This window comes from Rhipicephalus sanguineus, chromosome 3 (genome assembly GCF_013339695.2).
Source record: "Rhipicephalus sanguineus isolate Rsan-2018 chromosome 3, BIME_Rsan_1.4, whole genome shotgun sequence".
NCBI classification, from domain to species: domain Eukaryota; kingdom Metazoa; phylum Arthropoda; class Arachnida; order Ixodida; family Ixodidae; genus Rhipicephalus; species Rhipicephalus sanguineus.
Genome location: NC_051178.1, coordinates 52,979,288 through 52,997,039, shown reverse-complemented (window position 1 = coordinate 52,997,039; position 17,752 = coordinate 52,979,288). Strand labels below are relative to the sequence as shown.

At 46.0% G+C, this 17,752-nt stretch overlaps 1 protein-coding gene across 1 annotated transcript; it reads left to right on the top strand.

The window, feature by feature from the left end:
• The first annotated feature begins 704 nt into the window (after positions 1-704).
• On the top strand, positions 705-7,665 carry LOC125757822 (cytochrome P450 1A1-like). The gene is made up of 3 exons (XM_049414001.1): positions 705-762; positions 4,232-4,422; positions 7,475-7,665. The coding sequence occupies exons 1-3, from the start codon at positions 737-739 to the stop codon at positions 7,663-7,665; spliced, it is 408 nt and encodes a 135-aa protein (XP_049269958.1). The 5' UTR covers positions 705-736.
• Positions 7,666-17,752: the final 10,087 nt, after the last annotated feature.

Sequence of the window (17,752 nt, the reverse complement as noted above, 5' to 3'; positions counted from 1 at the left end):
ACATTTCTTTCTGTGGAGCAAGCTACCGCTTCGATTGCACGTAAGTAATGCTGAATGATTCTTGCAGTCATAGTAAAGATAAACTCTGGTGCGCGACATGGGTAGAAGGTTACTTCAAGGTTATCGAAACGTCTACGTGATGACAAAGAACGTTCATATGCATTCACTGTATCGCCAGGAATAATGCGCGGCTCAAAGCCACGCAAAGGTATCTACTGTGTGCCATGCACCGAGGGCAAACCTAACCCACATTCTCCTGGCCTGTCCGGCTTCTCCTCCTGCTGGCGGGTCGGTGCCACTCAAAACCTGGGAGGTCTGGGAGACCTCGCTACGCTCCACGGACCCGGCAAGGCAGAAGATCGCCGCCCGCTGGGCTGCCAGCGTCATGGACTTATTAGACATGAACGTTTGAGTGTGGTGGGGTCGCGCGGGGACCCAGGGGGCCTGGGAGGTCCTGAATTCCCTTGCAATAAAGTTTTTTCGACTCGACTCGACTCTATTTAAACGAAGAAACTGAGCTCGCTCGTTTGCTCCTCGTTTCAGTATCCTCACTAACGGGTAACACTGTCTCCTATTTGCTGGCTGGGACTGTCACCACGGCGGCATCGTTAATGAGAGAGCTGCTGCTGGTCGCCGCCAACCCGGACACAGTGCAGGCGCGCATACAATGCGAAGTCGCCGATGCAGTTGGCGGCGAGCGATGGCCTTTATCTGGGAGGCACACCGGAGATACACCATGATGCCACTCGGAGTACCCAAGCGGTGAGGTGATATTTTAATGCAGGATGGCCGTGACGGGTGCCTGCTCTTGAGTTCCCCATTTGAAAGTTGGGTGTGAAGGGAGTGTTTTGTAGAGAAAACAGGACATTATGGCGCGAAATGCAGCCAAACGGAAGGTAGGAGAGGCTAGTCGCCGGTATTTCAAACTATAGCTGGTACAATAAGGCAGGGACATTCGCCAGAGTGTGTGTGTACGAGAACAGCGCATTGGCATAGGCTAATAAATAAGTTTAAGTGCATTACAGATATAGCGCATGCATTTATGATGGATGAGAAATCACTAACTAGTAACTACACATGCTCATCATGTAAACCTTCCCTATATTATATAGGCTGATAAGTGGGTCAGTGTTATAGTCATTTGCTTTCTTTGACTTAAAAAAGAAGCCCCTAGTAAATGACGTAGGTTCGTACTGCAACGTATCTTTATCTCGGCAAGTCGGCAATCACAAGGGCACACTTACAAAGCTTTGCTAAATGATGCTTCTCCTGATTACTATCGCCAATTCAGTTACTCAGTTATTTTATTATCCAAGGGGGCCAGTCACTGCATTAGTGACACATTGATCAGCCTTTATAAAAGAGAGAAGGTTTTTTATGGACGCAATTGATGCCATGTTACTCCTGGTTATTTAGCGGCCTTTCATGATGAATGAAGCGCTTGGGTTTCTGCTTGTGCTACGTAATTCCTTGTCAATATGCAGGCCTTCTTATCTTGGCCATCTGTAATTCATAGTAAGTCGAGTGCACTAGGCGTTAAGAAGTTGTACCTGCTAGTGGTTACGCTTAACTTTAGAGCGGGTGGTCATTGCTCTCCCTCTGTGTCACTGACGGCTGATCCACAGTTTGTGAGAGCACGCCTCGAGTGTGGCATGTCTTGAGACAGTACTTTACGCAACGATCGAGGTTGCTTCGAGAAAAGAGCACCCGAGTACTCACAAATAATCCAAAAGAGTGGTAAGCTGGTGTAGTTGGTAAGTGTTCATAGTAATAAACAGCGCGAGAAAACTAGAGAGAAAAGGGAAGAACAACACGGGACGAGCGCTGACTGCCAACCGGCAGTTGACAGTTGGCAGTCAGCGCTCGTCCCGTGTTGTTCTTCCCTTTTGTCTCTTGTTTTTTTCGCGCTGTTTATTAGTATGAGCAAAAATATCTCTCCTTAGATTGCTAATAGCCGACACACAGATCACTGCGACCGTTCAAACCACACAAAAAGAATTGAACCATGCCAAGCAACTTTTTTACTTCGTCTTGAATGTTAGGCACTACTCGTAGTTACGTACGTTAGGTAAGGAGTACTTAGAAGTCGTTTTTTTTAGAGAAGGACATTCCACGCCAGACGTCCCAGACATTGCGCACAAGGCCCTCCGATTGTCCTAAATAAAATGATGGACAATAATTTTAGTGCACGTTTTGCCCTCGTAAAATATTTTTTGAAGAAAATATTCTTCTCTCCCTTACAGTGATTTCAATGTGGCCGTAATGGGCGAAACATATGAATTCGCCTGCCTTCTTTGAGGTTAAAATCCTTTAGTAAAGGACTTGCGTGCGTATTTCGACTTGAACTGATAATTTGCACCTCGTCGACTCGGGGATGACCCGTGAATTGGTGATGGCAATCAGGAACATAATTATTTAGCTGAGCTTTGTAAGTGCGTGCTTGCAATCGTCGACTTTCAGAGGGAAAGATTACTAGAAAAAGTGTTGCAGTCTCTCTTCAAATCTCAGCTGGTTCCTAGAAAAGGATGGCGCAATTTTATTAAATTCTACTTGCGCAAGCTGCTTTAGCTCACAATGTGCTTTGTGGTGAAGATATACGACAACTCGGCGCCAACTTTGACTATTTTTGGAGAATGTTTCCAAGCTTACAAACACGACACAACTACCTTGTCCTTCACCTTGCCCTTCACCTTGTTGCCTTCACCTTGTCCGTTGTTCTGCGCTAATTAGTTATGTATGTGGTCAATACGCACCAACAAGCCCAACTCGCTTCTCTAATGCTACATCAAAAGTTTGGGTAGTTGCCAGTAAGCGTTGTCAGAAAAGCGTTGAGGCTGATGACCGAGGAGTTGCGAAATTGAAGGAACTCATGCGCTAAAAAATCTGTGAAATGTCTCATGCGCAGCCACATGCACACTAGCTATGCGGTCCAAGTAAAAATGCATTCTTGTACTCATTTGTAATGATGTACCAGGCAGACTTGTTTCAGAAATTTATTCGGAGTGATTGCTGTTTTAAGTGATAAAAAATTTGTTTGGCCCGCAAGGGCGAAGCAATGAATGCGATAGCGACAATTTGGAACGTTCTACGAAGTAAAGTCGCCGATAACTCTTTTGGATCCGATGTCGCGTAGCTCTATGAAACGCTGGTGTAAGGGCACACGGCCACTCCAGGAAGCGAAGCAGTTTTCGTGCTCTCTCTTGCCTCGGCGCCAAGTAAGCGGTGATAGCGAAGCCCGCGCAAAGGCGTACGGGCCGTCTATTGATCTCCGTCGAGATAGCGCGCGCGCCAGCGCTCACGAACAAGCCCTTTTATGAAAGTTCATATTTTTACTCGGACCTTGTCACAAATCTAGGAAATGCCTCACCAATGAGGCATTGCACGCATTTTTTGTTTGTGTGGTTTCCACTTCAATCATGCTTGGTCATGGACCGCAACCCTTTTTTGACAGGCTTACTGGAAACTATCCAGCTGTGTGATGTAGTTGTAATATGTTCGTAGACTTTGACAAAAGAAGAAAAAATGTCAAAATGGGCACAGTATTGCCGTATTGCTTCACCACAAACCAGATCGCGAGCCAAAGTAGCTTACACCTATATAGACGTAATGAGAAAATGGCGTTCCTTCTCTATTAACAGGCAGAGACATAAGGCGGTTCGTGTGGTACTGTACATTTACGAGTGATTTTTGGCATCCAAGGTTTCGCCCACTTTTCCACCATTGAAATCACTCGTAAGGTACAGCAAAAACTTCTCTTGCAAAAAGGCTTCGCCGGAGAAAGTGGTGCATTAAAATGGATTATTGGCGATTTTAAGAACAGAATGAGATAGGGTAGATCGCGAATGTCGGGAACAATTTCCGTGGGATGACCGAATACTGACCGCCAGCAATGCTGCTTAGAGGCAGCTATTGGTCACATCATGAAGAGCTCGAAAATTATATGGCATACGCCAGTTCCAATTTTCGAATAAGTAATAAAGTATGTTTGCTACTACCTATTTCCCAAAGATTTGACCAAAAGACAGTAATCGATGAGGACCCCAGCAGCATGTTTGCAACAACCTGGAGTTAGGGGAAGCTATAAGTTCTGAATCAGAGCGCGCTTCGCAATGCCCCAATACGGATTGCTTTCCTCTATAGAGAAATCTATGAATCCATTTATTAGCAAAAGGTGCTGCCTCCCAAAGCAAACACAAGCAGTAATATTTGATCACTTAAAAACACATCACAGAGCTTGTCAAGACGTCGTCATAGGCGAATACTTCATTCCGGAAGATGCGACTGTGGTGACGAACGTCTGGGCGCTGCACAACGATCCGGCAATATGGAAGCACCCGGATAAGTTTGACCCAGCACGTTTCTTGAAGAGCGACGGCTCACTGTCCCAGGAGAAGCTTCAGAGGGTGATCCCCTTTTCTGTCGGTAAGTGTTTAGTATAGTTGCTTATCTGCATTTCAGGCCCCGCCACGGTGGTCCAGTGGTTATGGCGCTCGACTGCTGACCCGAAGGTCGCGGGATCGAATCCCGGCCGCGGCGGCTGGATTTTCGGTGGAGGCGAAAATGTTTGAAGCCCTTGTACTTATATTTAGGTGCACGTTAAAGAACCCCGGATGGTCGAAATTTCCGGAGCCTTCCACTACGGCGTCTCTTATAATCATATGGGGGTTTTGGGACGTTATAGCCCAGATATTATTATTATCTGCATTTCAGTTATTCCACAAATGGAAAACACAAAGTATTCTTGTATAGGGACGACGATCTGAGCGTTGTATGCGTGGCCTCGTCTTAGAGACCTACATTTCGACATCACCATGTCTTTTTACACGTAGAACTAAAGAGGAATATATCCGGGACTACCGCAATGCAGATTTTGACGCAATTAACCAAGACATGTGCGCGTACGTAGACACATTTTGTTGCAATTTTGATAAGCGGAGGGTACAAGAGAGCTAGGATCTTTTCAGAAACCTAGTTAGTCATCTCACCAATGCGCATGTTCCCCTTCTGCGCATACGGAACAACACAAAAATGCCGTGGTATAACACGCGTCTCAAACGTTTGCCTAATAAGAAAAAGCACCTTTTACGCGCAGCCAAGTTGCAAAATACTACAGATCGCAGGGTGGCGTATCCCAATACTGATGTAGAATACACGGAAGCTGCATGTGCTGCTAAGAATTGTTTCCACACCCATACGTTGCCTGAGATTTTGTCAAGGAACCTCCGGCAATTTTGTAACGTGATCAACTGTAACGCAAATACGGATTTATCAATGAACAATGACTCTGGTGCATCGCTACCAGCATCAGAATGTGCCGCGTTATTTAACAATATTTTTAGGCCAATTTTTCGCAAACACTGCTGCACCTGTTGACGCTGTTGTGCGCCGTGACTACAGCTCAATGTTTCCCGTCACTTTTGATTCTGCCGGAATTGTGAAGGTTATTCACACCTTAAAAACATGCTCAATACTAAGTTTTGCTAAGCAAATGTTCAGCACTCCCAGTTTACCACTACGACCCTTTTAGACTCGCGAGGTTCACACAAATCAACTCACGAGGTTCACAACGAGCTATTTTTTGTGATAAGCAATAGCCGAAATACAAAAATAAGCAAAGCCGCGAGAGCGGTGGAATCCGCAGGCGCGAAGACTAGGCAAATCCGTCTACTACTCATCATTCATATGATGGCTGAACGACCGCAGCGCCGCAGTTCCCTTTTACAGCGAAAGCTGTTATGAGATCATTTCACCCGCCGTTTTTGGCGCCGTAGTTGTCCGCCGCCGCCGCCGCCGGTGTCCTTAACCAGTATCGCTCGAAATAGGAAAAAAAACGAGATTAGAGAAAAATTGCAGGATGGAACGAGGTTCGAACCTGGGCCCTCTGCGTGGGAGCCCAGTATTCAACCTCTGAGCTATGCCGGTGCTTGAAACTGCTTTGCAAAAAGGTCCTATACAGGCTTCATGTCGGGAACTAACCACATTAGCATATGTAATATAGCGTGGTAGAAGAGTAAAATAAGCGCCAAGGGTCGCACAACGCGAATTCTGTATCCAGGCGTCACACAATGCGAATTGTGCAACGAGTAGGTTGTTGAATGCTTCCAACCCATTACAAAGGGCTCTGCCATAATTCTTCATCGTCATCAGGCACAACATCAACAAAGTGCGCATAATGCCTTACACGCGTTTAGCAGGTACCAACGCTCTCCGTAGAATGAAAAAAAATGGCACAGTTCCTGCTGCCCTACTTCTCAAAAATTACAATGATTTATAGCGTAGTGGGTTCCTCGCAAGTGCGCTTGTATTGGTTGCCAAGGAAGCCCATAAGCGCATAATCCACTTCCTCGGGGTATCAGTAAAATTACAATGATTTATAGCGTAGTGGCTTCCTCGCAAGTGCACTTGTATTGGTTGCCAAGGAAGCCCATAAGCGCATGATCCAATTCCTCGGGGTCTCAGTAAAGTTCTTCGCCCCCCCCCGTCTCTCTCCCACGTCAACGTATGTTATACAGCATGACGGGAGAGGGAAATAGCGACCGGGCGTCACCCAATGGAAATTAGATAACTGGTGGGCCGTTTAAAGATTCCAACCCATTACAAAGGGCTGAGCCATAATTCTTCATCGTCATCAGTCGTCGCGTGAAGAAAGTGCTAATTATGCCATACAGACGTGTAGCTGGTGCCTCGCTTCTGCGCAGAATGACGAATAATGGCTTAGTAGGTGCTTCCCAACTTGACAAAAATTGTGATTTATGGCGTAGTGGGTACCTTTCTAGCGTACTTGTATTGTAGCCCCAAGAGAGCTTAACGGGCATGGAGGAAAACGGGCTCTAGAAACGCCGCTCTTCCAGCTTTCGCTGTGACTGTGCTGCGGTTTCAGCGCAGGCCTGGAGTTTTTTGTAAATGTTGTAGAAGGCTGTATCTCCAATAGTACAAAACATACAAAATATGGTAGACGCGTTAGCCAGCTGCGTCTTCTCGCGCGTGCGATTTATTATTCAGTCACCATCTAATTACTTTTGCAACAGCATCATGAATACATCGGACAGAACAGGCAAAACGGCGCGCAAGCTTGCACAGCATGGGAGCTTTCAGCATATTCTATTGGCGGCGCTTTCAACTTCAGTGGTGAGTAAAACGTTGTCAGGCAAGTCCGCGCAGGTCGACTTTTGAGTAGTCGTCGCTTTTGTATTTTGAATTTTCTAGGCTTCGGATTATTGAGGTCCACCGGAAAAGTGAGAATGCCGCAACTTATTTTTATGCCAAATTTGTGCACTAGCTGTGCGAGAAGTAATGTGTAGAAATAAATGTATGCATTTACGTGCATTAATTACCATTCACTAATCTGTCCACCCCTCAGTCTACGCAACCCGAAAGTAAAAAAAAAAAGTAAGACAATCAGTGCTTGAATAGCGTTGAAGTGTCCCTTTAATAATACCACACTTGTAACGAACGACCATCTTATCCTTTGCAGGCAGAAGAATGTGCCCTGGCGAAATCTTCGCATCTGTCGAGATACACGTATACTTGACCAGCATCCTTCAGATATACCGCGTTGTTCCGACAAGCGGAAGTGCGGTTCACGTGGATGTGGAATACAGTGAAATTATGAAGCCCGGACGACACATGATGCGCTGTATTCCGCGAATGAATTTTGCACCGTGATGTTTGATTTCTTTAATACTGTCTCGCCTGATCGTCTCTTCGTACAGGCTTAGCTGAGATATGATGAGTATGTGAGTCCGCTGCGCGTAAGCAAAATTGTCCCGCAATAAGGCTGAAGTCTGGGTCACTTAGAACATAACGCTGGAACAATAAATCAGTCAAGAGGACGAGGGACAAAAGTGACAATTGTCACACACAACGACAGTCGTTGCGTGTGCCACTTTTCTCATTTGTCCGTCCACCTCTTGACTGGTGTATTCTTTGAGAGTGTCCCGCAAGGTGCTCCTGTACTATCAGGCATGCGATGCGCTGGCGACTCCTTCTTCAAAGAGCAATGGAACGAGTAGCGCTGGAGCCATATTCCTGGTTTCAATTACTTCCTCAACTGATAGTAGAGAAAGTTGCAAGTACATATTTTATTGTAGCTAGTTCCGCTATCATGTGCATCGTGGAAGGTGAGCATGATGTAGCCAGCGCGAATAACGTGTTTTGATATAGATTTTAAACATTGACGACTTAGTACCAAAAACTTGCAAGATACATGTTACGGATGGAAGAAGTTCAAGACAATAGGTTTGGAACATAGTAGCGTTATGTTCTGCATAACAGGCGTGGGTAGTTTAAAACGGTACAGTTTATGTGAAATACGGTACGCGTTGAAGGTAGAGAACAATAACCAGAAGAGTTGCCTTTGCACGTAAACCGATGTACTTCATACACGACTTCGTTCCCGACTCCTGAAGCATTTTTTTTGCCCAGTAACGTGCACTATTTTACAGAAGGCTCCCTCGCTGCCGCCATAATCCCCTCTGGGCTGTGGTAAATGGGTGCGACTCCTAGAATTTGCGTTGTCGAGGCAGTGGCGTTAGCCTTTGTATTACCGTGCCACATTCCAGAATGGAGGTGCTTTTCTTCTATGAAATAGCATATAGGCCGATCGCCGACACATCAGCCAATCTTTAAGTGGAAGTCGCGTACGCCACTTTCACCTAAAGGATAGCGTATAAGTTGACGCGTTTATCTCTTCAACACATATCGGTCTCGCGATACAAATTACTATTTTAACAAAGCTGCAAGCGTATTTGCAAGAATATGAGAGAGGTTGTAGAAATCTGTCTGCCGGCATGCCAGGAAAGAGCACTTACATATATATTTAAAGCAGGCATAGTATTCCGTACACCATAATTGTGGCCGCTGTTAATGTAAAAGAATGCGGCAAGGTACCATTACCTTCATTTCCGTTCTGGGCGTCCGTACAAACATAGCCAAATAAGTTATTTCTACAGAATATATCAGCCTCATAATCATGGCTATTTTGTGCAGACACGCTTACCACTTAATGCAACGTATAATTCAGGTTTCTACTATTTCATTTATAAAGTAATATAATCAGACACGTTAGTATTGGTACAACTGAGTGCAATGTGCTAAATATTGGAATAACATCTTTCTGAGGAACAAACAAAAATTTGAACGCTCTCGTTAATCCAACCATGCAGTTGTCTCTGCCCCGAGGGAGTTGTCCACTTAAACGGCCAGAGTGGGAACAGTGGTCTGCGGCCTTTTGGAACGTCGGCGCCTTCGCCCGTGCAACACTATGCGACCTGCTATGAAGATCGTTGTCGCCTCTGCTGAATAATCGTCGCGGTCCAGCGTCAGGCTATGGTTGGTAGATCCAGGCAGAGTTTTGATGTCGTGGGAAGCTGCCACCGCCTCTTTGTTATACCAATGTCCTGAAGAAAGCTCCAGGACCAGTGGCTGCTGAGGTACGGCCGTAACCATGTGCTCTTCGACCACCTGCTCCCTCGGCTGCAGCAGTTGGCCGACGACCAACATGACCACCAACGAGTCGCCGAACGCCAGAAGCGCCGAGACGAAGAATGCGATCCCAGTGTTCTACGACCTCTTGGCTGGCGGCTCAGTCGGGAGGCTGGTGTCCAGCTGTTGCGACGACACGACAGCGATGTTAGCATCCCCTTCAGCCTTATCCACGCTTGTTTCGTTGTCGCGATGACTGACTGGTGGTGCTGCGCCAAGGCAACATTCGCGCGGAGCTGCGGCGGCCGAGAAAGGCGCCAGTAGGGCATGGACTTCGGTGACGTCGGTGCATGACACCGAAGTTGGCGGGATCCAGTAGTGCGGTGACATGGCCGGCGCCGATGTACTTCCTCGGGGGTGCTGCGGGAGAGCACCTCTGAAGATGAGCATGTCTTTTGCGACAGGTTAATAGTTGAGTGGCTGCGGACCAGACTTCGAGGGCTATTCGCTCACACTTCGAGAGAACCTCGCTGATATCTTGCAGCAGGCACCGTGGGGATCGCACTGAATGCTTGCTTGCTTGCTTGACCCTTCTTTCTTGGCTCTTACCCACTACGGGGGATTTGCCATGAACCCGGCGGTTAATATAAGTGGGGAAATTTAGAGTTTAGACAAAGGAAAACGAACTAATCGGCCGTGTGGGGTATATAGAAAAATTGAGGAATTATTAGTTTATGAACTACAAAAATAGGAACGTGTCAATCATATGGACTACAATGAATTGTTTGTTTAATTAGAGTGCGAGGGAAGACAGGCTTCTTCTTTGTCCTTGTCCACATGACAAGCAATAAGCACGCCGTTGATGCTGCTAGAGTAAGTATCCTTTGCAAATTAATCGATCTTCATTAGGTACATGTTAACAAATAGCAGTACATTAAGGAGAAAAGCTTGATAGTCTATAGCAACGTAAGTTAACGATAACTGGATAATCTTTTAAGTGGACAAAGTTGCTTATTACAGTGCTTTGTAACAGGAAAAGTTTGAAACGACTGTTTGTGTTGTTTAATAACTGTAGAAAAAATTACGAAACGTTATATCGAGATAAAATTCTGGAGGCGAACCTAATCCTAGATTTTCTGTGTCTGGTAGAGGCACTCGAACGTCGGCGTTCGTCTGCCACCGAGTTTTGCGCGCTGCCGAAGCGGATCTCAGAGGCCACGCAGAATGCAGCGGGTGGCTGGGACCTGCTCCACCAGGTGCCGCAACGATTTGCTCTGCTCACAGTATTTCAATGACCTCAATGAATTAGCTTTCAATTATTAATTTGACAGTTAACGGGCCTTAATCTTAAGTTACACTCAGATATCATGTGTATCCAGTATAAGTGGTAACTTGAAAGAATTGCATCAATTTCCATTTTTTAGAATAGTTTTTTATTAATATTTCGAAAATCCAAAGTTCTCGACCGGATATGCTTGGAAGAGAAACAGGAGTGTCAGTAAAAAAGCTATGCGCGATATGTAATGATTTAGGTTATTGTGTAATTGTTCAAGCCAATATATATGACCGTACATAATCCCTATTGAAGGACTTGGTTGCACTTACCATGAAAAACCCTGCTGCCACATTTTTTTTACCGCGGTATATGGGATGAAAGACCTTACGCCAAGAGAGAGACAGAGAAAGAACTTTATTGAATTCCCGAGGCAACGGACCATGGCAACCTTATGGGCCCCCTAGAGCCAGTTCGGTGGCTCCACCCAAGTCGGAACCAGGAGACGGATTCTCTCGGCTACGGCTCGGGCCCTCTGGACAGCCTTGAGTTGGTCGGCGAGCTTTCCGAAAGGCAGGGTGTCATCATGACAGTGTCGGCATACAGATGATTGGGATCTTTGAAAACGTGGCTTAACTCTTCGTGGGTTTGCCTATACTTTTGACATGATCATTTAAAAACTGGCTGTGGTATATTCATATAAGCTACAAAGAAATAGTATAAAACAAATTTAATCAAAATCAAGCCAGTAGTTTACTGAAAAAAAGTGGGACATATATATCCCACTGACTCATGAGACAGTTTTCAAAAAGTGGGAAAACACTGTTCCACGTTCTCGTGACCATCTCGAGACTGTAACAATGGGTATTCCGTATGGAAACGGCCGAAGCAAGTGGCGCAGAGTATCACTGCTCAAGTTGTGCTAAGGAAACTTGCGCGGGCCTCATTTCCAGCAGTGGAACACCACCTGCACCTGCGTCTGTTGTGAGCCTTCATAGCGCTGTGGTCTGTTCCTGTAAAGCTTACTTCACCGCATGCACCGGACATTTTTTTTTTCATTCACCTGTCCTTTCTTTGGCTGTACTAATTTTCGAGTACGGCTGCTGCCCCTGAGTATGTGCCTACTTTTCAAGAGTTATAAAATATCAAAAAAAAAAATCTTTCCACGTACGAATATCCGCAATTACGCTGAGGGATAAGCGTGGCAATTTCGCAGGGGATTGTGCTTTGATGCAATTATCGGTGAAGTTAATGCGCAAATTTACAAAAGAACGTGATGACTGGAAGCTTAAATCGGCTCTCTGAAAAACCACAAAAAGAGGAAATTATCCGGCGCTTAGATTGGTAGGTTCTTTCAGTCTGAAGAAGAGGAAAATTCAGAGCCCAAAATAAAAAAAAATTATCAAAATTCAGCGCCATTTTAACACTACTTCCGCCCTTCGAAAGTGTGGTAAAAGATTTTTTCTCGAGAATACAAAGACTTAGGGAAGATTTGAGTGACTTATCGTTGCTCTAATTGCAACGGGTGATGTGGGAGAAAATTTTTCCAGCAGACGGAAAAGTGGGACAGATTTGTCCCATTATCCCTCAAAGGGTTAACCAGAAATGGACTTATTGATGAGCGTAAAAATAGTTTTGGACAAAATGTTCAATCAATGAATTTCTCTTATACATATGTTAATGGCGGTTAACAAAATGTTGCATCGCTTGGTGACAAAAATACAGAAAATTCTGCCGCATGTTAGACTCTCTGTGACACTTGAAGGCGAAAGACTCTTTCACACTTGTTGACGCATTTTTACGTAATCGGAGACGAGACTACCTGTAATACATAACGAGCCGCAATATAAGAGGCACACATTCGGTTAAGCTGACATTTTCCGCTAATTGCAGTGCCCCCCCCCCACTTTTGATTTTGATTACCAGAGCGAATATGCAGAACACAACAGGTCTATACCTTCTGAACAGCTGTCCAGGAATGCGAAGCTAAATTTTATCATTGCCTTTGATGGCTGAAGCTACTGAAGCTACAGAAGGCCTGAAAATTTATACGGTGTCGTATCTCCTCGGCTGGACTTACAGCAGAGCCTGCAACACGTACCGCGTTTCTGCATTTAAATTTTCTTGCAGCAACTGAACGAGCTCATGACGCTGCCTTATCAGCTGCTATCGATTTCTGTGGTACGAAGTATCCAAGACTATGAAGAAACCCTTGTAGCACGGTGACATAAACGTTCACATGCCTCTCTTTTGTGCGGTCTTCAACGTTCAACGTTCTATAAACACTGCTTGCGCATGTGTTGCTTGTTATTCTTTGATTCGAGCACCAAACTATATGGAAAACATTAACGTGCATCAGTAACTGCGTGCAAGAAAAGTTGCGTACTGCATTGCAGAGGAGGAATCACATAAAAGAGCTCAGGTCGCTGCGAGTACCCGCTCCCGAAAGTCGCATGCTGCCGTTTTCACCACACACCTCAAAACGTCGGGCAAGGGCCGGTATGAAAAAAACATGTAGGGATGGGTGTTTCAGCTCCACTAACGTGAAACCTGGGGAGGGGAGAAGCATGCAGTGTGTGCCGGTTTTTCCCGCAGCAAAATCTTCACTCTTTACTGCTTTACTCGCCACCGGTCCACTAACGCGCCATTACTTGGCAGATATGTTTCAAGAAGTGGTGTTTCAAATAGATGGCTTTACCCTAGCAATGCACGTTTGTGTCTCTTGTTTCAGCTAAGAAACATGAGTGCCTTGGTAAATTTCATTGGGGATGCTGACACCGCTGCTAAGCCAAGCAATGTTTTAGGCAGTAACGATGAACCTTTAATACACAATATGCATAGTATGAACCGGTGGCGAGTAGTGGGATTTACGTAATTTTTGCGGCGCATACCCTTTTATGATGGACCGTGACGACGACATGACACGCCGACAAGCCGAAACTCTAAGGTGATTCGCCCCTAATAGCGCGTAACACGAAACCAAATCAAGCACGACAGCATGGAGCGTACTTACTTCGCCATAGCTAGCGCTAGTAAAGACACTTGTTGCCCATATGCTACTGATAGAGAAAATGTGTTTACTTACTGGTAACCGTTAGCTCCTCTGCGACGTGGTTCGAAATGTCGTTCTTGTAAGACAAGATTTGGGACACCACCAGAAGAAGACGAGATTTCGGACACCGCCATTATAACGAGTGCGCATATTGTCGCACACCCATGGATGGGTCCTATTGGGATAGATCAGCGTCACAGGTGGCCCTCTGGTCGCCATGGTCCGCACATTTAATTTTACGACTGGATGTTCGTAAGCGGATAGGTGTTCCGCTATCTCGTAACGAAACAGTATGCATCGCGTGACGGAAAAAATTGGTCCCAGACCGATTTTCTTACCGCCAGGTTTTCCAGCAGCTTAGACGGCGAAGGGAGCGGATTTCTGCTGAACTCGCCCGCTTTCGCCCCCTTCGCGGACAAGTGTGAACGCGCCTTTTGAGCGGCTTCTTGCACGACGTGGCGCATGTCTAGGGATTTTCCCTAAACAGTTTCAAGCAAGAACTGGCGTGGCTCCGGTAGAACACCTGATTGCCACGCATCATCATCTTTACGTCATCCTGAGGCGATATGGTTATTCTGCAAAATTTCTGTACTTTCAGTAAACCTTCAGGTTTACAGAATGCTGTTATTATGTTTTTTATCTTGCAATTACAGTACCTTTTTGTATTACAAGGTTGTTTATGCTGTACTAAAAGTTTAAATGCAAGCTTTACTGTGACTCTCTTTATGCTATTTCTATTGCTTGATGTAATCCTAACTAAATCTTACAATGTTACTCCTGTATGTTTAGGTATGATCCTAAATGCCCATTTGTACTGTAAACGGCGTGTGCTGCCAATGTAAGGGTCTTCAGGGACCAAGTCAAGCTGCCCAGAGCAGCTTTTAGCCCTGAAGACTATGCAGGATTTTCTGGTGAAGTAAACTTTTACTTTAACTTTGCATACCGTCTGTAGAGGATTTGTGCCCCAACCCCTGGGTTTTATTAGTAAACCAAGCTTGTAGACAAGGCCCATATCATAATTTAGCGATAGAAATTGCAGAGCTTCTTCAGGTTGCTTCGATAAATGACCACCTCATCACTTTCCAGTGGATTCCTACGCACTGTGGCGTGATGGGAAACGAGGAGGCAGACACTGAAGCCAAAACAGCCTTAAACAGTACCCTTTAAGTGCGCATTGCGTTTTCAAGATCAGACACCAACGCCCTGCTTCGGTGCATAATGCGCGGCTTCACACTTGTGCACTGGTCCAAACCGGAGCGACGACACCGGCGATTGCACAAATGGGACTCGGAAATGAAGTTCCGCATGCCTTGTAAATTGAAGCGACACATCGCAAGTATGATTCACCGAATTCGTCTTGGGGTGGACTTCACAAGACGTTACACACACCTCATCGGCTGCAGTCACACCGGTCCCATTGTGATCACTGTCAAGTGCCAGAAACACGAGCACATATTTCCTACCTGCCCAGCATATGCACTTGACCGACAAAAATTGGTTTCCGCGACTGAACGATTTTATAACATGCAGCTTTCCTGCAGGCCACCGGACTGGAGGCGCGACTATAGCACAGCGCCAAATTGTCGGGGCTGTATATACTCACCTCTATAACTCACCACCGTCATTCATCGCTCTTCTTCTTCCACTTTCCCCCCCACCCGTGTAGACCAGCAGGATAGAGCATACGATCGCTCAGGCCGACCTCTCTGCCTTTCTGTCAATAAACCTCTCTCTCAAGCCTCTACGAGTTAGATTTCGGTGGCGGCGGCACAATTCGCGAGAAAGCCGGCGCCGCCGAGTGTACAGAAAAGCGGGTGTACAAAAATAGGGATTGAGAAGGTGTTCCGGTCCCTCGCGCATTTTACGCTGCTTGCTATAACTGATGCTCCTTCGATCATCGGACTGTCGGTGATCAGTCGTTTATGAAATGGAAATCTGATTTTTCATTGAGGTCACTCGTGATTTCAGGTTGCGACATTTCATTGTTGTGTTTTATTGTTTCATTTCATTGTCAGAGAGAGAGCGAGCGAGAGAGAAAGTTCCATTATGAAAAACATTCGGCAGATCCCACGCCTTGCGGGAACTTGCTTTATGCGAAGCTATCAGCGAGTAGTTGTCTATGCTGCATTTTTTGGCTTAGAGCCAAGCGTTACGAGGCGGATCGACCTATTTTTGTAAGCGTAGTAGTTGTGTGCACATCGTGACCTTACCAGGCACGTCGACTACACTGGCGTTTAAAGTTGAACTTATGGCCTGACGTAACGTCAGCAATAACTTTACAGCTGAGACCTAAGTATTATCGAAACGAAGTGTACTTTACCGTGCGATGATGAGAATATCATACGTACCTTTTGTTAGCGTATTCCTCCCTGCTCGAGCAACGCATGAATATAGCTTGCTGAATCATGTGAATACAAACGCAACGTTTATTAGACATCTGTGAAAGCGGAAGCAACACTGGAACCACAACGGACGTTGACCCGGCATGGCTCCTGTGTCATAGGAGTACATATATAGTACTTACTGCTGTGTTATAAAATTACATAGTCATCGCTACAACCACAACAGACGCTGCACTGATATCTCTGTGGTAAAATGCCTGACTGCCACGCTTGGGTCCGATTCCTGCTGGGATCCTGATTTTGATTCTTTACATTCGTCGGGTCAACGCTGCCGATGTCGGTTTTCCTTACACTCTCACATTTAACTTACAGATGTCTGTTCTCGCCGTTCCTAGGAAGATATAAACTGTCAATCACCTGTGGCGCATACCCGTTTGCCGTGGCCCGTGGTATAGGGGTATGTGCCACACGTGTCTCGAGGAAAGGGTTTGACGACGTACGCGACAGGAATTTCACGTTATTCAGGTCATGACCAGGCAGTCATATTCGTCAACCCTCTTACCCTCCCAGGCCAATTTTGGTCTAAACCAAGCGAAAAGGGCGATCACGAGAGCACCCAGACGTAGGCGGCTACATAGATACATACGTTAATAGAAACGCTCAAAGTGCCTTAGGTTCGCTAAGAAATGCTTTGCATTTAAAACAGAATTCTGCCGCCGTATATAAAGGCGCCTACATGCTACTCTGTATAGGGGAAGGGGGTTGAGGACAGAAAGGGCCTTGGAGGAGGAGGGCAGGGAAAAAAAGAAAAAAAAAAGAAATTATGAGTGTGGTATGTCGATGTCACAGGGTAATGATTGTGATGTAGGTCCAAGTATTTTCCCTAGATCTAGCGGTGCTTGCACGTTGAGCATATATACTACATTCGAGAGAAGTTCTTTCTTCTCTGTATACCTGGCAATCTAGAAAAAATATTGTCACGTGGTCGTGACGACGAAGACAGCAGTCAGCACGTTCGAGATGAAACTGTTTATTTGGCCGAACTTGTGGCCGGGAAACTGTAAGTCAATCTACAGCAACACACTGATAGCGGCGGACAGAGCGTCGACCGTCGATCAACTGACAAGCAGTCAAGCGCGTCGGCTTTTATACAGGCGCTATCGAACTTTCCAGCGTTATCGCTGTTGGCGGCGTTATCTCTCGACAAAGCTGGAACATTCTCGTGCGGCGCGCAATCTTACAGATTGTTCCAAAACAATCGTGAAGCTTCCTACACATCGCGGCGATGCCTACGCAGCGCGTTGCCCACAGTCTTTGTGGGTGAAGCTTCAACTTATGAAATATAGGACTCGCGGCAATGCCCCCCTCTGAAAAAGCATCGTCCCGATGCTTAAAAACAGAACATGAATACATGCAATACTAAAGAAAACTAATAAAGAAAGCAAACATTAGAGTCCTCAGGTGCGTTAACGAGTATAGTACGGTTTAAGGACGCACCACATGCGCGACCTCGGGTCGAGCTCGGCGCCTCTGAGAGTTCGTGATGCCGTCGGGGACAACCTCGTAGTTGAGTGCGCCGAGACGTCGAAGTACCCTGTACGGTCCGAAGTACCGTCGAAGAAGCTTCTCGCTCAGTCCGCGTCGTCGTATTGGCGTCCAGAC

What these genes read in the sequence shown, in the direction of transcription:
- LOC125757822 (XM_049414001.1), top strand. Translation starts at nt 737, where the DNA reads ATGATGCCACTCGGAGTACCCAAGCG. An exon ending in CCACTCGGAGTACCCAAGCG is followed by an intron (nt 763 to 4,231) that starts GTGAGGTGATAT and finishes AACACATCACAG; the next exon opens with AGCTTGTCAAGACGTCGTCA. An exon ending in GGTGATCCCCTTTTCTGTCG is followed by an intron (nt 4,423 to 7,474) that starts GTAAGTGTTTAG and finishes TATCCTTTGCAG; the next exon opens with GCAGAAGAATGTGCCCTGGC.